We start from the raw sequence: 27,917 nt of genomic DNA, 5'->3' as shown, positions 1-27,917 counted from the left end.
ACCCTATTCATGTAGTTAACACACACGAATAATTAAATTAACTCTTCCCGTCTAGCACCGGCGGGCGCACCCGCCCCCAGACGGCGCCTCCGCCCTCGGCCGCCAGGGGGCGACGGGGCTGCAGGCAGGAGCGGAGCGCGCGGCCTGTCCCCTCGCGGCCGCCGTAGGGCCCCGCCTGGCGCCGGGCGGGGGCAGCGCGCGGTGCCACGTCCCCGTCGCGGCGAGTTTGCGGCCATGGGCGCCTCGCAGAGCATCGACATCCCCGGCGGCGGCACCGAGGGCTACCACGTCCTGCGGGTAAGGGCGGCGCGGCCCGGCCGGGGCCGCGGGGTCTGTCCCGCGTGGGGCTCCCCGCGCGGCCCCGGGACGGGCTTGGGCAGCGGGGCCGCCGGGGCTCCGCCGCGGCTCGCGGGAGCCGTGAGGTGCGCCGGGCCCGCGCTGCCGCCCCCGGGTTTGGGCAGTCTGGGGGAAGAATTGGTCCAGAATAAACAATTCCCCGGGCCGGCTCGTGCCTCCGAGTGCCCAGGCCGGCGGCTGGCGCACGGCAGGCGATGCGGGGTTTGGGCAGCCCTGGGGGCGCGGCGGCCTCTCCTCCCCGCTGTCACCCCCGGCCGCGGTCCGGGCTGCGCTCAGGTGCTCCCGGGGTAACGCGGCAGGCTCGGCCCGGGCTCTGCACCGGCACCGGGCCGTGCCTGCTGCCCCTCCGCATAGTTCGGGGCTGTCGGTTCGCGATGCTCTTTTTCATAGTCACACTGGTTTTGTTCACATTGTGGCCACAAAACTTTGAGCTCGTCTGCGAAATACAGAATATGTTGTTAGGTTGCATTCTTGAGGTTTTGTGAGCAGCCTTTCGGAAGCCCTTCCTTTTGCTTTTAGTGAGCAGAATGGTTCCCAGGTGCTGCTGTGGAATCGGAGGCACTGGGGCACAGGGACTTTGCTGGAGTCGGTGCCCGCCCACACCGCGGGTAGCAGGAGTGAGAGTGCCCTGGGTACCGTGCTGGGCTGGTGTGTGTTGGAATCGGAGCCTTTTGGATAAGTTCTCTGCTTTTGAGAAGCAGATACTGATGTTATCAAATCCAAACATTCTGCCAAAATTTATGTATGGACTAAAATCACAGTGGGTTTTTTCTCCCCTTCAATATTAATGGTATGTAAGAGTCCAGTGTTACTAATTAATGGCAGTCCATTTTGTCTTTCACCCAAAGAAAAAACTGTTCTGCAGGTTGGTAAAACTGGCAGACTTTTTTTTCCTCTTTTAGCATAGTGCAGTGTAAAATTTCATTAACGTTTTACTTTGGAGACTTGTAAAACCAGTATGTACTTTGCAGTTAGAGTATCAGTTACATCACATTTATGAGTTTTTTTGTTTGTTTAAAGCGTGGTAATAAATTGAGATTAATCCCTTCCATTAAGTAGAACCTACTCATTTTTTCTTGTACTCTTGCTTGGATCTGGTGCTTTTTGTTTTCATTTAGGCACTTTTTTTCTTGTAATGTTTTTGATATAGCCCAAAATGGCAGTGTTTGATTGCCAGTCTTTGTAAGTGTAATTGAGAGGTGCACATTAAAAAAGTTGATTTCCAAGAGGACATCCTTATTTATATTAAACGCAGGAAAGGACCTGCTTGCTGTATGAAATAGACTGATATTGCTGGTTTTCACTACCTTGTCTTCTTACTGGTATCTTGAGATGTCACAATAATGAGTGATTACTCTTTGTCTGTGGACAGACATCCTAAACTGCATCATGATCCCAGCCTAACAGTTATAATTTGGGATGTTTTGTATTGAAATGCATGTGGCATGCATGAATGTGGCTAGAATTTCTGTTTGTTGTTTTTCCAAGTTTAATTTTCCAGTTGCTGTCCTGTAGTAAGTTTGTTACAGACAGCATTGGGCTCATACTGTTGAAGGAGCTCTGCACAAGTCCTCTTGTCTGCATGGACTGACCTTCAATAGAACTTGGGTCAAGGAAAACTGCTGTTTTGTTCTAATTTACTCTCAAGTACGTTTTCTTTCTGAGCTCAGTACTTTAATGAGGTAAATGAGAGTGGTAGATGGAAAATAGCAGTAGTCTTCCAGTGTTACAGATCTAATTCAGGTAAGATCAGATTTCTTTGATAACACCAGACTTCTGTAAATAATGTAAAGTGATTGTTTAAAAGATTTCTTTACATGTGGAAAAATTATAGAAGTGTCAGAAGAATGTTTCAATTATTGGAAGATTTTGAGTAAGGCAGATAAATAAAAAATATGTGTTAAATGGCCGTGAAACAAAGAGTTTACATTGTGACTGCAGGAGTCAAGCACAAATTGCTAGAGATGAGCAGACTGAGCCTTGCAAGTTACAGGTTTTTACAATGAGACTTTTAGACTGTACATGCTGCCTCCCCCACAAAACTAGTAAAAAGTCTTTCTCAGCTCATTTCAAACAGGGACAGAAGTATATGCAGCAAGGGAACACTACTATAATTACTTCTCAATGTAAGATTTGCAGATCACTTAATTTTTTTGGCTACTTCTGCTGATATTCTGTTCAATGTTGCTTTCATTGTGATCTGTATCAGCAGTGTAGTTGTAACAGGAATTAGGAACCCTCCAGGACTGAAGCGCTGTCAAAGGAAAAGAATTTCATCATATGCATACTTGACAGTAGAAGTTGCTCTGGGTTGTATTGTTCGTGTTCTAGACATTAAAATGTAGCTTTTTTTTTTTTTTTTTTTTCTTTTGGTAAGAGGAAGAAAAAGTTGCCAAGTGTTCTGTTGCCCAAGTCTCTTCATAAGTAGACCTAGTCATGAGTCATTTGTTTGAAGCAATTGTCCTCAAGTTTCCTTTAACATAAGGTGTGTAGCTGATTAGACCAACTGGCTGACACTGTATTGCTCAGCATGTGTTTGTTTCTGCTCTTCAAAACAGAATTAAGGAGAATTTTGAGTAATTTTCTTGCTCAGCAGTGTGAAACTGCTGTAGTTTGCCCAGGCTGGTGTAATGACCTGACAGTTTATTCAGCTAGCAGTTGATGTCACAACATCCCCATGTCTGGGGGCACAGTGACTGGAAAGTGGCCCAGTGGAAAAGGTTTAGGGGTGCAGCTGAACATGAGCTAGCGTGCCCAGGTGGCCAAGGCCAGTGGCATCCTGGCCTGTATCAGGAATAGTGTGGCCAGCAGGGCCAGGGCAGTGACTGTCCTTTACTGGACACTGGGGGGGTCACACCTCAAGTGCTGTGTCCATTTCTGGGCCCCTCAGTTCAGAAAGGACACTGAGGTGCTGGAACAGATTCAGAGAAGCTCTGGAGCACAAGTCCTGTGAGGAGCAGCTGAGTGGGCTGGGAATGTTTAGCCTGGAGAAGAGCTCAGAGGAGAAAGTGGGAGTCAGCCTCTTCTCTTAAGTAACAAGTGACAGAAAAACAGGAAAAAGCCTCAAGTTGCACCAGGAGAGATTTAGAGATTGGACTTTGGGAAAACTTTCTTCATCAAAAGGATGGTCAGGTATTGGAATAGGCTGCCCAGGGAAGTGGTTTAATTACCATCCCTGAAAACATTCAGAACACTTGTAGATGTGGCCTTTGGGTTAGATTTAATGGTGAACTTGACAGTGCTGGGTTAGTGGTCAGACTTGATGATCATAGAGGTCTTTTCCAGACTAAATTTTTATAAGATTCTACATGAGAATTCTTATCTGTGAGGAATTTGGATGCTACCGTTTTATGTGGTGTTCTCCCTGAAAGATACTGAGCAGTAGTGCTCAAAGTTTAGATTTCCCACTCTTGTTTGAGTGCTTTGGTTTGCAGTAATAGTGATGCAAACGTGTTGCCTGAAGTGATGATTTGTCTTTTAAGGGAGGTTCACATTTTAAAAGTTTGAGTTAAATTCTTTGTGCTAAAATAAAAGGTTATCTACTAGATAGAATCTGTTTTCTTACCAAAAACTTATAAAGCTTTTTCTTTTGAAAACTGTGTTTCATCAAGAAATTCAATTCAGTTACACAACCTATTGTATTAAAATAACTGACAAAAATCCATGAGATTCTGTCAGATCTAACAGGAATTACTTATGTATGATACATAATGAAATTTTACTGCCAGTTATGGAGTGGGTGGAAGAACTACAAAACAACCTTTCAATATTTCTTTGCTAATAAAGTAGAGTACCAGGAAGAGTTTCTTATGTAGGGAAAAAAGAAATCCTTGGGAGTTGTGTATTTAATGCTTGAGGCTAAGCTTCTGAAATCTTAAAAACTAGTATAAGGTAGCTGACTTTCACAAGTGGTCAGAGCCTTAATCTGCCTCTGAAAAATCCACATTTCAGTGCTTAATTTCATTTGCAGTTACACTGCTCTCTTGGGGCTTCAATTTGTGCTGCTGGGCAGCTTCTTAAAATGTGTAATGTGCAATGTATACTGTGTGGGCATAGAATAATAGTGTTGGGAACAGTGTTCAACAAAGAAAAACTTCATCTGTTTACCGAGGAAGTCTTTTCAGTACTGCAAATTAAAATTGGTGTATTGACCTTGAAATCTTTTTCCTGTTTAATTCTTGACAGTGAATTAAAAGTGAAGATGGTGTGTAATCTATGTACTCAACAGTCTTTCTGTCATCTTGGTGAGAAACTGAAACCCTGCAGCACTGTGTGAGGCCCTTTTCTGCCCTCTGATATTCAGAATTTGATAGAGGTTTTCTTCATTTGCTCTTAAAAAATTCTGTTGTTGCATTGGCACAGCTTCTCTACATTTCCTGTGCCACTGTCTCTATTGTTGGAAAGTCATGGCATTTACCCATATGGGTCTGTAACTTGTATTTCTGAAATAACAGCTGGCTTTGAGAGAATCAGGCTTTCCAGGCTGCTGGGGATGGTATCTTGCCTGCAGTAGCATCTGTTGTAAATTATATTACTTGGTTATTTCTCAGCAATTATTCAATTACACAGGCAAGCTACTAAATACTTGGGGCACCCAGCAAAGCTGCATAAAGCCAAATTGCTCAGGAGACACAGAAGTGATGTACATATCCATAGAGTCTTTATTATTTCCATCCTTTAATGGAGCTGGAATAATTTGTGTCCTTCTGTTTTCTAAGGTCCCTGGTTATCCTTTGTTGCTGTAGCTTCTGGAAGAGAAGTCACAGAGGCCACAGAGCTTGGAGCAGAGAGCTGAATTGTGTATTGGGCACTGTGTGGTATTGATGGATTGGGTAGTGATTGAAAGTGAGATGTGTGGCAAAACCTGTATGGGGTCAGTGCGATTGTTGTGCAGGGCTGAGCACATCACTTCTTTAGGGAGGAGACTTTTCATGTGGAATAGATTCAGAATTTCTAGGTGGTATTTCTGGAACTGCCAGGTGTAAACGTGTTTTCTATCAGGGAAGGTAGGCCAGGGAAGTAGGAAGCTTTGTGACAGCCTGTGCATGGCAGGGTGACAGAAGGGATGCACATACCAGCTTCTGGTGTGTGGCTGACGCAGCTGTAAGGGCTTGTTTTCTTTTAGCTACAGCTTCCTGGTAGTTTTTACATGCCCAGTGAGAAACAAACCATTCAAGACTGTGATTTCAACATCTAAAGATACTTTCTGCAAACTAGTTGTTTGCAACTTGAAAAGTCTCTCAGTCCCTTCATCAGTTTGGGGCAGAACACAGATGTAGTATTCTGAGTAAATTATTTATACATCCCAGGGGTCAGTGAACTTGAGTTTGATGGATGCTGAACATGTGTGGTTCTCATCTATTTAAGTACTCCATCTTAATTCAAAAAGTTGTTCTATTGAATACTGGTCATTCTTGGCTCACAGTGTTCAGGATATAACCTCTTAGAGGTCATTAGGGCAGGATATTGTCAGGATGCAGAGGGACTGTTGTGATTTTGGTATGGTTTGGTTTTTTATTTCAAAGAGTTTCATTTAGAAATGGAGGAAAATCTCTGAATGACATAAAGTGCGGATTTTCATAATTTCAATGCCATGACATGTATCCAGTCCCAAAAATCTGATGTGTTATGCCGGATGTACTGATTTTTAGTGCTGAGGTTTAACTAACACATATTATGTCTTTAAAACTGTTTTCCCAGAAAGTTCTGAAACCATCTGCTGAGTAAATTCTGGTATAAAGCCTGTATGTCTGGTTCATTAAAAACACAAACTGTAAGTTCCTATATGACCCATGCAATAGGTGGTGGACTAAGTCAGTTCTCAAAATTGAGGGAACAACAAACAGTGTAAACTCATCCTGCATCCTTAGACACAGGGAAGGAGAAGATGTTTTGGATTACTTGATTACAAGGGAAACCTCAAGTCTGAGAATACCATTATGGATCATGTCTATAGGAAAGCAGAGTTTTTAAATTCTCCGTTCACAAAACTATTTAACCTCTCTTTGGTAGGCAGGTCTCAAGTATTCAATGTCTTAAGTAAATGCATTCTACATTTGGGAAGAATATTTCATATAGTGAATTTTAGCCTCTCTGTGGCTTTTCTCCTAAGCTAAAATTTCTGTTTGTGAAGGCTGTTCTCAGGTAGTCCTACATTATTGCATATTTGAATACCTACAGTTAAATTAGCTCTAGAAACAGTCCACAAATGCACAGTGTGCTGGGAGTATTTGTGGAGCTGGAGCCAGGGTGTCTGCCCCTGCAGCTTAGCTTGTGCTTTTACCTTATTTTCTGGTGCACAGTTTGGTGTCTGGTCTCTGGTTGTTCTTGGTGGGAGCCATCTTGAACAGACAGGTTGAGTAAGTAGCATGGAGACAGTAGTTTGGATCTAGGTACAGGAACTGCAGGATATTTGGTGATGGGGAAATGTGGTTCCATACACTTAATACTTGGAGAGGGAGAACACCTGTACCCCAGCTGTAGAAAATTATTTCCAAGGAGCATACAGGCATCTCGAAGAGGCACTTTTACAGACATACTTCAGTTCTCACTAGGATTTATAAATGTGGACTTTGGGGATGTTATTGTTGCCCCAGTGATTTTTATTACTTTGGCATATAGTTGGTTGCATGCTTTCTTACTGCTTTACAAATCTTGGGCAACAGTCAATGTGTGTGTGATGTGACTCTGGAATTACTAATTCCAGGCTTAGATTATGTGACTAATGTTCTAAGCTTTGGGCATCTATTACCCACAGGTAATCTGATTTTTTTCCCAAGCTCTGATTTCATGAACATATTGGGCAGAGATAAATAAAATTTAAGAAGAACATTTTTATTAGTAACCAAGCGCTTTTAAAATTCCATATTGGAATATTTTGTTCTAGATAAGTCATATTAAGAAAACTCAGTTTCTGCAGAATCAGGCTAGTATTGAACAATCAAATGCATTTTTACCACTTCTGTCAGGTAGAATAACATGTAAGGAACTGCACTGTAAAGGGTAACATTTTTTAGAAACATGTTTTTGGAAGGTGATTGTAGTACATAAAAGAAAAAGAGAAAAAGCTGGTGGGTAAAATGAATCAGCTTCCACACAGAAAAATACTGTCTTTGCTAAAAAAGCTATAGGAAAAACCTGACTGCCATATTGGAGTTACTTTTTCTTGTCAGCAGTGGGTAGCAATAGTGAAAAAATAACATTGGCAAAATGTCTCAGTTACTTACTCCATTTGGAATTAAAAGCATACTTTTAGCTTCTGGGAGCAGTGTGTATCCAAAACTTAAACCTTGTCTTAGTGGAGTGGTTGGATTATTTGAGCTGCCATGGCTGCAAAATTGCATGTTTCTTTTTCTACAACTTGAAGGTCTGTTAATGAAATTACTGGTTGTTCAGATGCCCTCCGTGTCTCAAGAATGTCACCAGGTGATGTTTAATCATGAGATAACAGCTGTGCTTACAGATGTGACTCTCTTCTTCCTTTAGTAAGCATAAGATAAAAAGTAAGGTCCAATGTTGGTATGACTGTGGATAGTACTTTTTAACCAACCTTTTCAGAATTCATTAACCTTGTATTTTCACTATAATCTCCTTTCTTGAAAAAAGTACTTATAATTTATCTGATGCAACTATTAAGCACTGCTTTTCCCAGGGAGTGGCTACTGCTATGTCATTCCTCAGTTTATAAATTACTAATTCTTCTGAAATCTATTTTATTTTTTTAAGGGAGGGATTTTTTGATTCTATAAATTATATTATTGTATTTGAATATTTTGAAATTATACATACAAACATTAGTAGCTACTAAAACTACAGTTGGCAGAAGTAGAAATATAATTCTAATCTATGAATCAGCACTGGAACGCTTTTACTAAATTTTTATTTAACTTTGTTAGGTACAAGAAAACTCACCAGGGCATAGAGCTGGATTGGAGCCATTCTTTGATTTTATCGTGTCCATTAATGGTTCAAGATTGGTAAGTGTGTTGCTATTTTATAACTTTCAATATAAACAATGTGTTGAGAATCTGATATTTATAGGTAAACCAATGGATTAGTTTTATTTAAATGTATATAAAATATTACTTCTTCCTTTAAAATGAGGAAAGCAAACTGCATCAGGAATTGATTTCCTTCACCCTGTAGAAACAGTTACTATTGGGTTTAGCTGGAGAATCAGACAGACATGCACTCTGCAGATATCTGCATCAAGACAGAATTGCCTGCTGATCTACCCCTCATGGCTTATGCTGGTGCCCCCCTAATTCTGTCTGCTTCCATGAGAACTCACAAACTTCACATAATCCAAAGAGGTTGACTGCAAAGCTGCTGTCAAAACTGTTGGCTGGGCAGGAGGCATGGGGGGAGCTTTCAAGCAGAGCTGTCAAACAACAGACCATTAAAGCAGTGGAAAAACCCAGCTGTGGGAAGCTCTGCACCCATGTGCCTGGATCCAAGAAAGCCTCTGAACCAATGGAAGTGTTTTCATTTTTGGAAAGTATGACCTGTTACTGTGAAGTTCCAGGGTTTTTCCAGAGTTATATGCTAGACTTGTGAAGGACCTGTTACAAAGCAGCTGTTAATACATGTTCTGGTAATGCACAGTGTAGCATCTTTGAAATGGAAGTGTTGCTGTAGAACTGAATGCTTGTTCTGTCAAACACTGACCCAAGCTCTTTTTAAACATTCACAGAATAAAGACAATGACACTCTCAAGGACCTTCTGAAAGCAAATGTTGAAAAACCTGTAAAAATGCTTGTGTACAGTAGCAAAACACTGGAACTGAGAGAAACATCAGTAACCCCCAGCAACATGTGGGGTGGGCAGGGCCTGCTGGGAGTGAGCATTCGCTTCTGCAGCTTTGATGGGGCCAATGAAAACGTCTGGCATGTCTTGGTATGTATGGGCTTGGCAGGATTCTCATTACAGCTGTTTCTGTCTTTCTGTTGGAAAGTAACTTGCATGGGATATAGCTAACAAGTCATGAGATCAGACTGGTCTCGTTGATCAAACTGGCTTTGATTGATTTTGGGTTTGAGAGGACTTTTGAACTACAAATACATATTTGTGAGTATATTGTCAGGTCTTGTATTTGAATGAATGGGTTTGTACAATACTCAGAGATACTGTATTTGGTACAACACCTGAACCATATGGAAAGGGACTCTCATAGAGCCACTGTTTCATTAGTTCATTACTGTGTTGAAAACGTGACCAGTTTGTCTGACTCAGAGCTTGTGTGAAGTTGCATATCTGTCTGTTCTGCTACTCCCTGACAGTTACATAGTGTTTTGTAACTTTCCATCTTAAAACTAGGAAGTGGAACCAAATTCTCCTGCTGCATTAGCTGGACTTAGACCTCATAGTGACTATATCATTGGAGCAGATACTGTAATGAATGAGGTAAGTATATAAAAATAAGGTCTTTATTTTTTAATAACAAAAAACCCAGTTGTACCAGGGCAGTTTTAAACATCTCTGTCTCTTTTTCTGTTCAATGTGAAGGGAAATCACATGCAAAGAGAATGGAGCTCTGGCATGGTGCCTCTTCTTAAAGGCAATCCTGGAAATAAGAACTGCTCTTAAATGCCTTCATTAAGTCAGATACAAGTTTTGTACTCTAAAATTAATATTTTGAATAGCAGATTTGAAATCTGGGTTGTGCCTGTCTTCTGAGTGGTGCAGCAAAACACATTTTAAAGTTGGCCTTGTGATAAAACAGAAGAACTGCAACAACTGCAACATGTGGCTGTTACCAGAGTCCATACAGAAAGTCAGGACTAGGATGATCAACCTAATGGCAAATGATAAAGGACAAGAAAGCTCTTACTCATTTTTTATCTTTTTGCAGTCTGAAGATCTCTTTTCCCTTATTGAAACACATGAAGCAAAGCCATTAAAACTTTATGTGTACAACACAGACACAGATAATTGTCGGGAAGTGGTGATTACTCCAAATTCTGCCTGGGGTGGAGAAGGCAGGTAAGGAGACAAAATGTTACAGGGCAATGGAGCAACTTCCTTACAGCACCAGCCTGAAAACTGCTGGGTTTAAGTTTTCTACAGAGACAGGGAAAGAGTGTTGTTATATCAGAAGTGTTTTTGCTCTAATAATTGTTTTGTATTGATTATTTATCCATAGAAAGGGAAGCAACGTGGGGGCAGGAGGGGAAGGTTGTGCAGCATTTACCTTGAAACTTATTGTTGTCTTGAGTTCTTCATGCATTGCTTGCTGTAGTCTGTAGTTGTAAAGTCACTTACCTGACTGAAATTTTTTTTTATTTTAAAAGCCTAGGATGTGGCATTGGTTATGGATATTTGCATAGGATACCTACTCGTCCATTTGAAGAGGGAAAGAAAATTTCTCTCCCAGGACAGTTGCCTAGTGCATCTCTGAGTCCCCTCAAAGATGGTTTCACAGAGGTAAGTTGTGGTCCCTTTCCTTCAGCTTGGCAAAAATGGATGATGATGTTTATTGCTTTTTTGCTTCTTTTGGTTCATGTAGAAACAAACCCTCATGATGCATCTTTCTTTTCTCTTTCAATAAGGTTCAGCTATCATCAGTTAATCCCTCAGCCACCCTCCCTCCTGGGTCAGCAGGCCTTGAGCAGAGTCTTTCAGGACTTTCTATTAGCTCACCTTCAACTACTGTCAGTAATGTTCTCAGCACAGGTTGGTATTGGAGCTGACCTGAAATGCAGGGCTTTTCTGACTTTTTGTTCTCTGAGATGTTTCTTATTTATTGAATAGAAGGCAGAAGAGAGAATAAAACTTTCTCTTTAATTTTTCTCAACAAAAAAAATTAATGTACTGGATTTGTGCCCTACTTGCTCACAAAATAGTTGCAAACAACTTCTATTAAAAATATAATGTGTATTACTTAGACTACTGTTTTTCTTATCTGCATTGTAATGTTAAGGCAAATAGTAATTCTCCTGTAAGCAATTCTTTATTTGTACTCCTTAGGGAAAGAAGATGAAGTGTTATATGTTTAAAATTAATGTTGTTTCCCTGTGTACTCCACCAGGTGTTCCAACAGTTCCACTATTACCACCACAAGTCAGTCAGTCCCTTACCTCTGTGCCACCAGTTAACCCAGCAACTACATTACCAGGTGAGTAGGTAAAATTTCTTAAAACATTTCTGAAGCAAAAATCTTATGGGAGCAAGGGAAGAGAGCCGTCTTTTCCACTGCATTTTGGGGAAGGTATAACTTCATACAATTTATGCATTTCATGTAAGATCTCTCTCTATACAGTCTCTACAGTGTGAAATACTATTTTTCTTGGAGTATGTTCACAGCATGTCTGTAGCACAGAGGAGTGACATGGCAACAAGAGTTACCAGGTTTACCTTTTAGGGCTCCCTGCACAGTGGATGCAGTATTCAGAATTTCTCAGGAAGGTTTTGCTTTGCTATTTGCAACAATTTTGGAAACCCATTTTTAAATGCTCAGCTTGATCACTATTCCTGGTATAAATACAGGGCTGACAATACAGAATTTATGTTGCAGTTTCTGTTTCTGAATTATATGGTAAACTGATATAATGCAAGTAAGAGTCTTTCTGCAGTGTGGTTGTTTCCTAATAATAATGAGCATTTCAAGCACTACTATGCCAGAAGTATTCACGAGGGGTAGAATTAGGATTGCACTGGATTTTGCTGTGGCATTGGTGTGCTGGTACAGGACTCGATTGTGCTTTCCAAAACACTGAAGGAGTTGTATTTTATGTTTTGCTTGTTATGAGACAAGTAGATAAAGCTGTGTCCATTACATAATGCTTGGAGGTACAGCCTCTAACACAGAAAATAGTACAGTAGAGCTCAGTGCATGCAAATAAGGGCAGAGAACTCACAGACTGAACTTGTTAGTAGTTTTCTATTTTCACTAGTCAGAAAAATATTATTGTCCTTTTATTCCCCAGTCACATAATCCACTCCTTCCCTAAACTCTGCAAATACAAGTTTTCCATTCACCTTTTTCTCTGAATAATATAATTGCTTTTTAAAAAAGCAAATTAGAATATTTCTTGCAATTTGCATTAATGTACTAGTGAAATTGTTCTTACTAAATATACTGGAGATTTAAAATTTGAATGAATTTGTATGAAGTTCAGCTTGTTTCAGATTTTTAAAAAATTCAAACAACATTTGCATCTAGCTGACAGAAAGCTCTTTGAGCCAGATTTTGTCATCCTTCATTGCAAATGAATTCTTGGGTAGCTAAAGATGGCTGGGTTTTAATCAAAATCTCTATACAGTGGCCTTACTTTAAAACTTTTCTCTGTCTTCATACTGTAGTATCAAGAGTTTATTTCTGAATTAGCCTTTTCTGAACTAAACACAAAGTATGAATAGAGCCCTTGTCCCAGAAATTGAGCTCTTCTGATGTAGGAAAATTCAGGAGCAGGAAGATGTTCCATAGCAAACACAGTGATGGAAGGCCACATGTTGCATTCATTGTATGTTTCTCTTTTACTTTAAGTCCTTTCTGACTTTGAAAATTCCTTTGTCTTGCCCTTTGATAGACATTTTTGTGATTAACTCTTGGCATGAACTAAGTAGAAAAGACTAATAATAGAGGGACCAATATTAGGGATCAGGGAATACTGTGTATTTAATCATATTATTGTTGTTTGCCACTCAAATTGGGAATGGAGAACTTCTGGTTTAGTGCTGTGGTGAAACAACTACCTTTGTTCAAAGCTGAACTTGGAGTACAAACCTTGTAGTTCTGGAATAAGATTCTGCTTTCCTCAGAAAAATCTGAAAGGTTTGGGATTATGTATTTATTAGCCCAGACTTCCTGCAGTAGGTATCTGTTCTCACTGTGCAACTTAAAAGCTGAAATTCAGGTGAATTTGCATTCTTCCATGTAAAAATTATGATGAAGATATAAAGCATGTTTTAAATTATCATCAAGATCTAAGAAACAGTTAGAAAAGGGCATTTTTAAGTTTTCAGCTGTAACTCTTCCACTCTTCTCTTAGGTCTGATGCCATTACCAGCAGGGCTTCCTAACCTGACTGATCTGTCCAAGCTTAATTTACCTGCACCACAGATTGTTCCAGAAATCATACAGCCTGGTATGTATTTCTGTAATTAGAGTTATCCTTGATGCTCTAATTTAGACCCATCTGGGGGAGTCCTGAAGAGGATAAATTAAATGTTTGCCTGAGATGGGAGTGGACGTTAGTGCCCAGATCAGGTAGACAAGGAATATGTCTTTAGATAAACTAATTCTGAACCTGTATCTGTGTTCAGATGTTTCATTTTGTATTACCTATCTCAGAAGAGATTGTGCCAAAAGTGAAAATATATTATTAATGGGTAAAAGAAAATATGAAGTGTTTATTTGTGAGATAGATGAGGAGATTGGAGCTGCCTGAACTGAATGCCAGAATTATTAACTAATATTAGATTTACAGTTTTGAATTCAGCAAAACTGCTGAAGGTGCACATGGAGTAAGCAAAGAAATATTGGAAGCTTATATGGAATATGGTTTTTGTTAACTTCTTGTTTCTTGCAGTTTCAGTGAAGGCCAGAAAAACCTACTCACCAGTGTTAATGCATTAAATACCTAGTCCTCTGGGGAGGTACCAGCAACCTCTGATTCTTCAATTCTGAAATCTGAAAAGTATCAGGCTTGAAATGAGCCTGCTGAGTCAGTGCTGCACAAACACCATTTGAGCTGGCTGTGGTGTGCAGCAGCTCACTGCCTTTTTTTTCCCCTTTTTCTCTTTAGGTTTGCAACCCCTTCCCCCCTTGCCGCCTCTGCATCTGATGGGAATAACGCCTCTATCGATGCCACCCAAGTGTGTTCCCATGCTTCCTTTGGGCACAGAGGCATCTACAGTGCCTACAGATTTGCTTCCCTCTATTACTCAAGCTGGAAGCTTTTCCATCAATCCTGGCACTACTGAAAATATAGAGGAGGCCTCTGCACTCACCTTGGATAGTACAACTCCAACTTCCAGGGCAACTGTTGTTGACAGATCAAATGAATCCTCTGCAGCTAATGAGAAAACAACTGGAATCACAGATACACAAGCTTCTGAATCATAACTCCAGATCATTCTGTTGGATTGGCTTGGTATTTATTTAGCCATGGGATACATATTTGAAAAGCAAGCTATCATTAATTTCATACTAGTTTGTACTTAATCTTTAGAAGTCCTGTAAATAATACGGAGGTATAATAAAAATAAAAGGGGATTTATAAAGTGGGGGGGGGGAGGAAGAACTTGTATGTCACCAAAAACAAAGTCCAGGTGGTAAATAAGAGTTCCACTGCCAAACTCTGAGGTATGTTTTTAATATAGGCTGACAGCCTTACCCTGCTAGGCCTGTCCTTGCTTATAATTAGCAATTTTTGCTTCCGATAGAAATGAAGCAGGTCTTGCGTGTGACATTTACGTACCATAGTTCTTGTTCTTTGCAAGTATCTTGTTTCTACAGTGGGGATGAGAATGTTTAGTCTGAGTTGTGAATTTTAACGCTGCAAAACTTCCACCTAAAGATATTTCTGTTAAAATTGCTGAGTGGCCTGTTAACTGACATGTTGTTATTCAGCTTGTACACAAATCCTTGTCTTTAAGCTCTGGAGAGTTGCTCAAGCCATGTTCTGTGACCACTGCTGCGTTGTTTCATACGCCCACTGTAAAAGGCATTGGGAAGGGAATACATGGAATGTTAAATGTAGCACACAATTTGGCACTTCATGACTACTGTAAGATGAATTAATGGATTAAGCATACATATAGCAATAAATTCCTGGAATTTTATTCTTTGTGTGACAAAATGGCACTTTTTTAAAAAATTCTTTAAGTCTCATTTTACTTTTTAACACAGATCTGTGAAAGTGCCCCCTTCCAGAGGAATGAGTCCAAGAGCAAAAGCCAGACATCTTAATGGCAGGCAGGATCAGCACTTGTGGTTAAATCCATTGCAGCAATGAGTCATTAAATCTGCCTGCATATGATTCATACTTGTCTTTTTAAATTTATATTTAGGACAAAAATTGCAGATTAACTGTCGATTATCCACTTGTAGAAACTGTTATGTGCACCATACTCCAGGTGATAGAATTTGCTTTTGTTATCAGATACAGTTGATGCAGAAAACTCTTCTGTACCACTCCAGTCCTTCTATATTACTGGGATTTCATTTATATGTAATTGCTACAAGCATATACAAACTTACCCATATCATCAGCAGGCTCGAGCTGAAGTCTGTCTCAACAGCTGTATAATTAGTTATTGCAATGTAGTTTGCCTGAACAGTGTTTGGAACAGTAGTTGTATCTGACATCTGATCATAATAATATCTCAAATAATTTGTTCATGCGGAAGCCTTATCTAATACCTGTTGTCCTGTCTTACCTTTATCACCTAAGTATTTGTCTTTCCTCTGCTCCACACCTGGGCATTTCTCATCATCTGTTATGGCAAAAGCCCATGTCAAAGACAGACCCCAAATACTTCTTCATACTGTGAGCAGTTTCTTTTCTCAGCTGCTTGGAGTGTGAAATCCCTCTGCCTTGCTAAGTAGGGCACTTGCTGTTTTTCAGAATGTATTTTTATTTACCTTTGTAAATCCAGTGTCATATACCTCAGAATTAAACCTTTACATGAGAAGAAGGATGTTCCCTCTTTTCTTTCCTCTAACAGAGAAAGTATGTTGGTATCAAGCTTCATTGAGCCTCCCAGGTCTAGCAGCCTTTCCTGCAACTTTGCAAACACTTCCAACGCAAGAAGAGTAAAAATATGTTTGTCACAAACCAAATTTAGAGCAATTGCTGATTGTAATCAGATGTTTTGAAATAGAATCCTTGGGTAGATGGTTTTGTTCTTGCAGTATGGCACAGTGTTCTCTGGCATGATTTTACTCTTTCCAACAGCAAGCTGCAAACTTTCATAGGTCTTGTGCACTTGTGCACTAGTAGTAGACAAAAGAAGATGCTTAGTCTGAAGTTTTGCATTTCTGTTAGCTATTTTAAGTCCCTTGTTGCTGACTGTATATCCAGCCTTTTGACAGCTACAAGAGCAGTGGAACCATCAGCAATTCTGCTGAAGATAATGCGACTTCAGATTTGGAGATGATTCAGTGATGCAGATCTCTAAACTAAAAAGATAAACATTGCAAAGTTGAACACTTACTACTTAAAATGAAAACACAGGCCTTGAAGTCATACAATTGTACTCTGTCCCTCTTTTTTTAATTCCTTCAACTTGATATGATGAAATTGTACCTTAATCACTTCTGGCAGGGTCTCTTCACGACTTGATTTTCCCACCAAAAAGAGAAAGTAAGGAGGAACAGGAACTCAGGCTACACCAAAGGACTGACAGCTGATGTAATCTTGTTTTCATGAGTTCATATTTTCAGCTGTTAATGAACAGTTATGAGCAGGCACATTAGCTTTATTTTAAGCATTGACACATGGAGTTCTTTAACAAGTCCTGACAGGAGATGAAGATAGATGTACCATGAACATCCCCAACCTTGCATGTAATTAAAAATTATTGACATGTGTATGACCTACTCTAAAATGCATACGGTAACTTCCTGCTCCACCAAAGGCTGGTCTGGGGCTGTGTTCACGGGCACCCCAGATTTGTGAGGACAGGATTGTCTCAACAGCCCTGTGAGCATGTTCTGAAGTGTCTTTTACAGTTTGGTGCTCTGCTGCTGCTCCACGAAACAGCTGCTCAGGCTGCAAGGTCAAGGCAGGAGTGTGGACAAAGCACTAATGGTGAATGTTTCATAGCTGGGGTTCAGATGGCAGGGCTGTGTCTGAGGCTCTGAAAGCCATCTTCTAAATCCTGCCCACATCAATCCGTGTCCCCGCTCCCGGGAAGTAGCTGCACAGGGCCACGAGATGGCGTGCACTTGTTTCTTTTGGCAGAATTTACAGGCTAAGACTCAGCAACAAGAGTGGTTGGTTCCTGCCCCCCCCACCAGCAGCAACTGTAGTCAAATGGATGCCAGCTGCATGCAGGATGATGGTGCTTGGGAACTGTAAGATCAACTGACCTGAAGGCAGAAAGGGGCTGAGCTTAATCTATTTCTAAGTTTCAGAGTTTTGTTGGCAGCTTTCTGATCGTATTTGAACTAATCCTGGACAGGGTGAAAGTTTTGGAGAAAGCAAATCCTTACAGGCAGGGACGTGTTTGAGATACTGTAATGCTGAAGGACAGCCTGGATAATAGTTCCAGCCCCTCCATGATCTAAGTGCTGATTATGGAATTAAGTTGAAGGGCGCAAGATAAGGATCGGGGATGTGGGATTGTGGCACTGTGTCTTCCTTGCTCATACACAGTCTTTGTCTGTACTAGTCAAACAAGAGTTCATAATCACTCTCTAACATGGAGGCCTAGCTGGCACCACGCTCAGATTTTTTGGTTCTTCACTTGGACTAAGACACCTGGAAGCTGTTTCAGTTTAGATTTGAATCCTGTAATGTTAGGTAAGAATCACACTGCAGAAGTGTTTCTTCAAGTGTTTGTCTTACATTCTTGTAATCCTCCTCTGTACATTCTTCATAAATATTTATGCAGTCTGGCACAGTGTCTTGTACTGTGCTGTGCCTCCTAGTAAAAATCTTGTAGGTCAGAAAACTAAAATCTTAAACTGATTTCCCTGTAATATCTGTGGAGAAACTGTTTTTTTTAGCTGCAGTAAGAGCCAACACTTGCCAGTTGTATGTGCTTGTGCCACAAGTACAGTTTTAAAGTTAAATACCTAAAGTGCAAGAACTAATCTCAAAATAAACCAAAACCAAATCCACAGTCTCAGTCAACCAGAAAGCTTCATTTAGCTCATGTGAAACTCCAGCACTCTTGGCCTGCAGCCCTGGCAAAAGAGTTAAAGGATAGTAATCTGCCATTTTATGGAATATCTAAGATTTGCAGAAGGTGGCTAGAAGCTACTGAGCCAGGAACAAACACCTCCTTTTCCTGAAACCTCAATTCATGTTTATCCTTAGGCCAGCGTGCAGTTAACAATTCATAATTTTACTTGGTAGATGACTGGTATTTCTTAGAAACAGCCTGTGCACATGATTTCAGTTTAGTAGCAAAGTTCTGAGTTTGTGCATGTGAAACAAGAGTTCAAAGGCACATGGGGACCTGCTCTGGGTGGAAGGGGTGAGGTGGTGTACATGATTGTGTTGCTTTACTCACATCAGGAGAGTGCAGTGTCTTGTCCACTGGCCATGTGCCTGCCTCTCCACTGCCCTTCTTGTACCTGGAAAGGAAGAATTGTCCTAGGAGGGAGCTGCAAACATTGCACTGACAAGATGACTGTGACCTTGTCCTATAAGACCAAAAGTTATGTTTCATCCTTAGTTGTACAATGTAAAATTTTTACTCTCTCTGAACTGTTTTCTTTGTTAGGTTCACAGTTAAAAGCTGCATTCCAGCATTGCTCAGCTCACCCACAAGAGAGAGCTTCAACAACCACAGAGGTCAAGCTCACCTTGGGCAATTGGGAAAGCCTATTCTGTCAACAAAACAACATTTTAGTAACAATCCTCTTGCCTGAGAACTGTTTCCTCTGCCAGCAAGTAGTTACGTGTTCATATACTTTGTACATGGCCCTGGCAGGTTAGGTGAGCTATGAAACCCCAACAGAAGCTAAAAACATAGGAAACTTGAGTGAACTCAAGCAGCAAAACCCACAGTTAACACAGGCTTGCTAGTTATGTAAGAAAAGCCTGCAGTGGATGATTAAAGTATTAGCAAAAGCAACACAGAGCTTTGTGTCTGATGAGGGGCACTGGAGGTAATGGGACTCACTGAGGGTTGATTCATCTGGACCTTCTGATGTGCAGAAATTATAGCATTGCCCAGGTCCTGCTTCCTGAACACATCTTTTCCCAGCCCTCAGAGTTCATCTGCCAACATCCTCTGCTGGCAGCTTTCAAGAACAAACAGTTCATTTCAATGATCATGCTCCTAAATGAAAGATGGAGGCAAATAGCTAATCTTCAGCAAAGCCCACTGCATTCTCATTTGGCATAATAGAAATAACTTCCAGTTCTTGGTAGAGAGAGCAGACAGACACTTCAATAGCTAAGACTTCCCAGTGACCATTTTGCTGCCATCTCACCCTTATCTCTCAAGCTGATTTCCCCTGAAATTGTTTAGTGAGTTTTCAAAATAGTCCTTAAAATCAAATTGAAGATTTTAAACCTCCCATCCAGGCATTTCTAAGTACCTACCCATTATATGGGCTTGGAGCTGTGCACATACCATAAGCAGCACTTACACACATGAAAGAAAGAATCAGGGAACTAAAGCTGGCTCAGAGGAATAAGGAACATCAGAACTTGTAAACAAAAGTTGCAATTTTTGCAAACAGCAGCTCACTATTAACTGAGTCATCAATCAAATATTATCAACTATGATGCTAAATACTAGAACTGTAATAAAATATATGAAAAGTTATTTCACAATACTGCTTATGCCCTCAGGTAAATAAATATGTGTTCACATGAAACGGAACAGAGAAAGTGTGGTCTCAGGCAGTGACACTGCTTTACTAAGGCTCAGAGATCTGACAGTAGGAGATGTTTTTAGAGATATAAACAGTACTTGGGTAAGTCCTTTAAGAGAGAAGCTATAACTTAAAAAAAAAAAAAAAGAAAGTAACTGGAAGTTTTTGTATTGCTGTATAACATGCCATGTTAGAAATTACTGAGTTTGTGAGACAATTATCTTTGTTTCAAAGCTGCCTTTTTAATTGAAACAGGTTTCTTGCTCATCTTACCAATAGCACCTCTTCAGAGAGAAGACAAAAAAGCCCCACAACCCAAAACCACGCCTGTAGTCTGGACACTAACTGTTTAATATGAAAAGGAACTTACTGTTCCTAACCCAGTTCCTGACTGTTTTCATTCCTAACTACTAAAAGTAACAAAAATAACGTACTTACGGATTACATTGTGCTTCAGAATATTTTTAGCCTGAAAGTGTGCATAAAGGAATAGAAAGACTTGGAGGAATTCAGGGTAAACTATTAAAGACTGTGAGGAACTGAACCAAATATTTTTGACACACTCCCTGGAATCTGCCATATGTCACTCACACGAGCATACTCGTGCATCCTTACCTGCAGATATTCACAGCTAGAGTTCAGTACAGGCTGCTCCCCAATCCCTCATCAATTTGCAGAAGTACTTGTGTCAGCCTTTACTCTTGTTTTTGCAATGCCTACTTGTCAGTCTACAAACTTCTGCCTCTGACAACTCAATACCCTCCCTCAGTAAGTACATTACCAGCTCCTGCTCTAAAGGACTTGCTGCCTTGGTGGTTGCTGCCATAACCAGTGCTACCAAGGTAATACTTCAAGATAAGGCCTGAAGGCCTCCCAGATTCTTGTCCACTTCATCATCTTCCTCCCCTTTTTCTCTCTTCACCTTACTCTACCTGTCATTTGTAGAATGGACCTTGTAGTATGATTCAGAAAGGCTACAATGGATTGCCAGAAACACAGGGAAATTTCTTGAGGTGTATAGGAAGAGAGATGGTGAAAAAGAGCTGTTAAAGGACAGAGGCCAGATAGCTGTCTTCTCACTAATCACTGTATTTGGCACTCTGCTTATCTACTCCATGGAGCAGGGGGGTTCTACTGTCAGGTCTTGTGGAGGATTCCTCATTTACCATCCTCATCCAAGGAGTGCCCATGCATTTTCAACTGATTCTCCTTGGACCTCGAGCAGAGGTCACCACCCACATCCAGTGCTCGGCAATCTCTGCACACTCTTGGTCACCACCCATCCAGCCCCAGCCTGTGCTCACCTCAGAGCATTTCTAAAAGACTAGAAATGTGTTTTCTAAAAGAAATACAGTATTTAAATCGATTAGGCAAATAATAAATAATGCCCTCAGCCTCCTGTCTGCAGCAGTCTGAGTGCTGGGCATATGGCGCCTTTCCAGACCGCATGGCGGCCAATGAGGCAGAGCTGGTGATTATTATTTCACCCACCTTTAGCAGGAAATAAAACACCTCTTTAATCCTGACAGTGGGACTCCCCAGCAGTTAAGCTAAGATGGTTCAAAAGGAATATAATTGAAAATTATGTTTAAGGCAGCAGAAATCAGTGATAAGACCTTTCAATTTTTTTAAGACTCCAGTCTCTGGCACTTTGGAAGTAATGGGATTTTTCATAGCTGTAGACAGTCAGGACCTCTGTTTCATAGCTCAGTCAGAAAGAAATCCTGCTTTTGAAAAAAGGGCATCTTTTCAGCAGGACTCAGTGGACAAGTGGCTGTGGCTCTGGACTGCTTACAAGTAGAGCAGCTGTACTTGCTGCTGCTCTCAGTTCTGGTTACCAATGGTGTTTTCTCAATGCTGTTCAACCACAAGGCAGCGTTAAGAGCTTGAATACTTGGACTGTTACTGTGAAAAAGCAGCAAGAGCAGTCATGCCATTCTGTGAAATATATAAGCAGATGAAGGTATTTTTGGGGTGCAAACAACTTCTAAAATTATCTGTTCCCCTGGAAAGTTAAACCCAGTATTATTGACTGTCAGTAAGTAGCTAGAGGGCTGACTGAATAGCCTAGTTAGGCAATTATGAACAGGAAGTACAGCTGCAAATCTCACATTATGGAACAGCAAACAGGGTCCTAAGTAGTCAAAAGAGACATTCTCCAAAAGGGAGAGGGGTATTTAAGAGGATGACATAGTCAGAGTTGTCCAGTGAAACTGTGCAAAGGGAAATTGAGACCAAATGTTTGTAACAATTCCTATGTCTCAGATTAATCTGCATAGCAGTCTTAGCAGGGAAGTGTTCAAATCCCCTTCCAGAAAAAGACAAAACAAAGTATTGGGTTCAGCAACCCAAAGGATAGGTCTGTGCTGAATTACTGGACTATGATGAAAAACATTTGTTGTTTTTGCGGGATTCATCTCACTCTATCCTCTTCCTATCCAGCAGAGCTTACTCACAGACACTGTAGTGCTCCTCTTTGAACTGGTTTGGCTCAGTGGGTGGACAGGCATTTAGCTAGTGGTGGTCACTTTGGAGGGAGGAGGGTTTGAAGAATCTTTACAGGCAGTCACTGAGAACAGATTCCAGCTGGCTTCAAGTTCTCCCACTAAGATGTGATGCACAGCAAAGTCTCATGCTCCTGAGCACCCCTGTCAGCTGATAGGCACACACAGCCTGGCATGCATGGCAGCACTGAAATGTACAGGCATAGTCACTGTTGTGCTACCCCTTAGGAAACAGCTGATTTTGCTGCAGTTTGAAACAACAGATGTGGGTTAAACCCTCAAAAAATTGTATCAATTTGAGACCTAATTAAAAGGAGCCTGAATCCAACCAAAGACAAAACTGAATAGCAAATACGGAACTTTGGTAACCTGACTGCATATTGCACCCACTTCTCTACTGACTTTGACTAGGTCAAAAAAAATGTTGAGTCCCTGCAGTTTCAGGTAGCTGTTGTCCCTTGCTCAGAAATATACTCAGCTATTAGCACAGAGCTATAATAGAGGCTGCCATTCTGGTTATGGGCACAGAGCTACTGAAGTTTGGCAAGACTTCCCATCTTCCACCCAGACCTGCTGCAGTGCCCACCACAAAATGCCACCAAAAGTTCCTATGCAAGCCTCACATTCCTGGATGAGCTGGAGCATATTCTTGAGAAGGAATTCAAACTTCACTTAACAGTGGTGGATTACATATCTACAACTATTAAAACTCTTACTGTATTTTGTTTCCCTCACTAGAAAGGGAACTTTTCTCCCCTGTTATGGTCTTTGTAAAGTTGTGTGCATTTTTTCAAGGGTACACTGCACAAAGATTGCCTTGCTTGACTGTTGGCTACACGTTCACAGGTGTCTTTGCTGGCAGTTATCAATGCTATCAAGAAAGCAGCATCCCTTAAAAGGCTTCCAACTGAATTTTAGCTCCAGGCCACATACTTTCTCTCTGCAGGGCAGCTTTTACCATCTAATCGCACTGGAACAAGAAGGCTTTAAAACTAGGAAAAAATGAATGAGGAAATCAGTGATACCAATTATGCACCAAATGAAGATAAGTCCCTCTGTCTCATTAGCACTGTTTAATTATGCTTGGATTTAAATTCTAAATATAGTTCATACAAATTCACAAGGGCAAGTGTTTGCTTCCCCCATTGTAATCCTCTTCACATCTAATACTCCTCTCTCCAACAAAATCAACAGTTTTAAGGACCTGTCCACTTGAGTCATAAATAGAAAAGATGCTGACACTTTCACCCCTTAAAAGTGAAAAATGTTGGTTAAGCAATGGCTTATGTTTGATATTTGCACTGTTGTGAGAGTCCAGAGGTCTCAGGTGACTTCTCAGCTTCCTGTGCTGGGTCTGTGTGTGTAGACATGAAGAGAGTTCCTGCTACAGTTTTCCATACTCTTAACAAAGCTAAAATAATACTTTAAAAGGTGTCTGAGTTTGGATTGTGTCATTTCAAATTACAAGAATGGCAGTAAAAAAAATAAAGTCCAGAGAAGACAGAAGAGCTGAATTATATTTCCAGCAATTATATTTTTATTGTGCTTTCAACTATTAGTATCAATGCATTTTGTAGATTCATCACTTCAGTATTTGAGTATTTGTGAACTCCAAGCAGAAGTAAAGCTTCACTCCAGAAGCTCTGATTTTTGTTTTAAGACTCTTGCTTCAAGTCAGTTTTCCTTCACTGTTTGTTACAAGCTATTCCTTCCTGTTTTACATAACCTATAAGAGAAACATATTTCTCTTAGTATTTGTTGAGTCAATTGCTATCCAAATACAGCCAAATGCTTCTGAATTCCAATATCCCATGCCAATCTCTAAGAAAATTAGTGTCATTAGTATTTAAATCCCCAGCCAGCTGAAAACAGAGAAGCCTTGGTCCAATATCCCAGAGGGATAAGCAGTCTTGACTGTTCAGTCACAGGCATCTGCTGCTCTGATACTGCCATGCCCATGCTCTGTGTCATGCCAGTGTAGGGTGCAGACAAGTAAAGCAGATGTTCAGCAGTTGGAATAGAGCACCTTGCTTTGCCAGTGGGCACTGGGAACCCAGGTGCCTCCTTTCCTGGGCTGCTGACACTATGTCTGATGCACATCTCCAGTGGAAAGCTGAGCTTTGATGTATCTTCCCTGATTTTAGACAGAGGCTGATTTATAAGTACCAAAGTGCTGCTAGTAAAACTATGATGGTTCAGGCAGCACTGCTTTTCCCCTTGTGTGCTGGGTTTACTTTCTGCATTATCTAAATATGAAACACAACATCAAACTTTGCCACTAGCCATTATGGCAATTCACCTTCTATCCTCCACTACATAGGGGCTGAGTCTGGAAGTGTTCTGGACACAAATCTAGTTATCTAAATGAGTACAGCTGAAGTGTTATTTCGGTCACACCATCCATCTGGAGCCCTGCCCAGCTGACTCCTGTTTGCTTTTCCCCAGTTTCAAACAGGAATGGCTCATACTGGCTTTTCCCCCATAATCTCTGTGCTCATCTGTGTTGCTCCTCAGCACAAAACTAGCAAAATTCTTTGCAACCTAAGTTATCTTCTGAAAAACCTGGAAGGAAAGGGGGTAAAAAAAAGAGGACTTCACATTGTTGTTTCATGTTAACAGAGCCCATCAAAGCATGCCCCCAAATACAAAGAACTATTGCAATGTAATTCAGCTGAACTCCTCTCAGTGGTCTCTGTGATTAAGAGAAAAAACCCACAAATCTTAACAGTTTTCATCATTAGGACCATGTTTTGTTGAATGTACTACATGTTAAGATTTTCATTTTAGCAATATACGAAAGTAATAATGCAAGTGGAAAAGGATGAGGGTCATTAAAAACACAAGAATCCTGACAGATGATAAAGGATGACAGAGGAGTAATTATTCTATTTTATGTGTAAAGGCTTTGTTAATTGGCCAATAGGACAATAAGCTTTAGGATATAGTAATTTGCTAGATTGATATGTGTTTTGGCTCAGTAATAAAACTATCCTGACAGCTCTAAGAAGACAATTTATGAGATCAGCTCAGCACCTAATATATTCTTATGTAACCCTACAAGCAGCATGAGGATTTCATGGTATCATATAAATGTTTTTGAATTGACATTTAACCAATGGAACAAAATGCTCCAAACCCACTATGGCAAGTGCAGTTTGCCAACTAATGGGTTACTTACCTGTCTTTGCAATGGAAAGCATGCAGGGAAGGTATTGTGCTCAAATCAGTGAGGAGAGCTCTGCCAGCAGCCAAAGAGCCACAGCTGCAAGCCTGAAACAAACAATTTGTGCCATAGTCAGGGTGATTACATCTGTCGTGAATGAAGTTGTACATTATGCAAATATACAAAGCTGTGCCACAACCCTTCATGTGGCTTTTTATAGGGAGTAATCCAGGGGAATGAAGGAATGCCACCTCCCTAGGTCAGCCCCCTTTACACACTGTTTGGCAAGTGCTGTTCTCTGCCATGCTCAGCCCAAAGGCACAGGAGGTAGATGGAGAATTCTGGGCACATGGGGCATGTTCTACTTCTCTGAATCCTTTAAATCTTTGCTAGTTCTATCAGTTTTAGTGGAAACTCCTGTTCTACCAATGAAGACAAGTGAAGATCTACTGGATCTGCTCACAAATGCACAGAGGAAAACAGTTTTTGGTGCTCTTTCCTGCAAAGTTTTCAACAATGCTAACAATTTTCCAGGTTTCATTCCAGGCCTGCTAAACCTATGAGTATCCCAGCAAGTTTAGACAGAAAACACAAGTAACCATCTCTACTGTCCTTGTCTTTTTCCTTGATTTATACACAGAATTTTACTGGCTTGGGAAACATAGCACAATGAAAAGATTGCAAGGTGACTCAATTACTTCCAGGAAAAAGTGCAATTTCTCCAACAGCAAGAGTTTCTCCAACTTTCTGTTAGGAGTTGAATAGCTGAAATTATTACTGCAAGAACCTCACTTACTCAGAGGATAATAATCTCAATTTCAAAAGATACAAATGAAGGTTCAAAATTAAATACATGGTAACTGTATAGAAAGCAAAGCTCATGTACTCTACATGGCAGGAAACTGTTTTTTGTGCCACAGTGCCAAGGACTGGAAATAATAGGCTTAAAGAGCAGTAAGAAAGACAGGATGCTAGGAAAAACTAGAATGGATCTCTGGGATAAAGATGCCTGTCAGTGACGGCTGCATTACTTAAGAATCAAGTGGACCAATTTCTTCAGGATATAAGTAAACTCGAGCCAAACTTAGGTACTGAAAGAGGTTAGAGAGTTTTTCAGGGGTTCTTGCCTAGGAAGCATTAAGGACTGAGTACAACCTGCTTTATTTGTGGAAGGTGTGCTTGGAAACACACAGGCCTCAGGTAGCAGGCACGTAATGCCAGATCCCCAGGATGGTGACTTGAGGAGCTCCACATATCTCATTAGACTCTTTTCACCAATCTGTGATCACAAAGATATGAGATTTCTGGATCATTCATTATTTCTCTGAAAAATGTGTGAAAAATGTCTTACCTTTCCTACAAAGGCAAGGCAGTCCTCAAGTCGGCAGTCCCCGTCTGCCTGGATCCAGCCTGGGCCCTGCGGCAGGGCTCTGCTCCCTGTGATGGGCGGCAGGGGGAAACGCTGGGCTGGCCGTGCTGCCCACACCCCAAGGCCTGATGCACCAGGGCCTGATGGCTCTTCCAAGAGTAATAAAAGACCAAAAGACACTTCTCAGCTCGCCGAACCCCCGGGCCGCACAGCCTGGCTGCGGGGCTGTGCCCGGCAGGGCCCGGCCGCTCCCCGGGCTGGAGCTGCCGCGCCCCGCCCGCCTGTGCGGGACCTGAGGGACGGGAGAGAGCCCGGCCGGGCTGGTGGCCCCACCTCACACCTGCGGTTTTCCCACCTTCGGGAAGACATCAAAGCTGGAGCAGGAACACGCAGGATGCTTTGAATTCCAAACATGCATTCCTTTTCGGGGTTGCAGATTTTAAAACACGCAGTCACCTGCTCCCCGGGCCGTGCTGTTCCAGTGCCTGCACTGCCACGATGCATTTCCCCACTTCCCGCCAGCGTCAAAACCACTTCTCAGAAGATCTAAATATTGACCAGCCTCCATGAAATAAAAACACGGTTCACACTATCCAACGTATTTTCGTGTGGTAAAACCAACAATTCAATTTCAGTTATCAGCATGTAGAATAAGAAAGAACGAAATCTAATGTCAACTTACAGCTATAGCACATTCTTCTTGAACTCTGCACTCTGTCTTATGCTGTAGAGAAAGGAAAGGATGGAGTCCCAGCGTTCTGCATGAGTCTAATTTTCTAATAATTCTATGAGCTAATCTTATCCCACAGCTCAATACTTAAAAAAGGACCACTGAAATACTTCTGAGTTGTTACTGTGTGGTCTATTCAATCAAATAAAATTTTGGTTACCTTATCATGACAGATGCTTAAGTTTCATGGAATCTTCCCTTTCACCTCCACTGTTACTTAAATTAATTATTGTATTATTGGTCATTTGTTTGTAATTAAGAAGAGTTTGCTTTAAATATTTTCCTGTTGCTCACT

The 27,917-nt window shown here is 41.0% G+C and overlaps 1 protein-coding gene and 1 long non-coding RNA gene across 2 annotated transcripts; one reads left to right on the top strand and one right to left on the bottom strand.

Moving 5' to 3' along the window:
• The first annotated feature begins 143 nt into the window (after positions 1 to 143).
• Positions 144 to 15,142, top strand: GORASP2 (golgi reassembly stacking protein 2). The gene is made up of 10 exons (XM_079310950.1): positions 144 to 297; positions 8,253 to 8,333; positions 9,050 to 9,253; positions 9,674 to 9,760; positions 10,209 to 10,339; positions 10,648 to 10,780; positions 10,906 to 11,029; positions 11,385 to 11,471; positions 13,348 to 13,443; positions 14,104 to 15,142. The coding sequence occupies exons 1-10, from the start codon at positions 235 to 237 to the stop codon at positions 14,421 to 14,423; spliced, it is 1,326 nt and encodes a 441-aa protein (XP_079167076.1). The 5' UTR covers positions 144 to 234; the 3' UTR covers positions 14,424 to 15,142.
• An 8,896-nt stretch (positions 15,143 to 24,038) lies between these two features.
• LOC306804411 lies at positions 24,039 to 27,843 on the bottom strand. The gene is made up of 3 exons (XR_013774877.1): positions 27,248 to 27,843; positions 25,539 to 25,630; positions 24,039 to 24,922 (listed from the first exon to the last, which is right to left on the bottom strand). It is a non-coding gene; the product is annotated as an uncharacterized lncRNA (long non-coding RNA).
• Between the last annotated feature and the right edge of the window lie 74 nt (positions 27,844 to 27,917).

Source organism: Erithacus rubecula (genome assembly GCF_903797595.1).
Source record: "Erithacus rubecula genome assembly, chromosome: 8".
In the NCBI taxonomy this organism is placed as follows: Eukaryota; Metazoa; Chordata; class Aves; order Passeriformes; family Muscicapidae; genus Erithacus; species Erithacus rubecula.
The sequence above is the reverse complement of the archived record's forward strand: the minus strand, read 5'-3'. Positions and strand labels throughout refer to the sequence as shown.

Bases quoted from the DNA above. Each gene is read 5' to 3' on its own strand.
- GORASP2 (XM_079310950.1), top strand. From the start codon at position 235: ATGGGCGCCTCGCAGAGCATCGACATCCCCGGCGGCGGCACCGAGGGC. The intron at 9,254-9,673 runs GTATGTATGGGC...TCTTAAAACTAG, and splicing joins AAAACGTCTGGCATGTCTTG to GAAGTGGAACCAAATTCTCC. The intron at 13,444-14,103 runs GTATGTATTTCT...TTTTCTCTTTAG, and splicing joins TCCAGAAATCATACAGCCTG to GTTTGCAACCCCTTCCCCCC.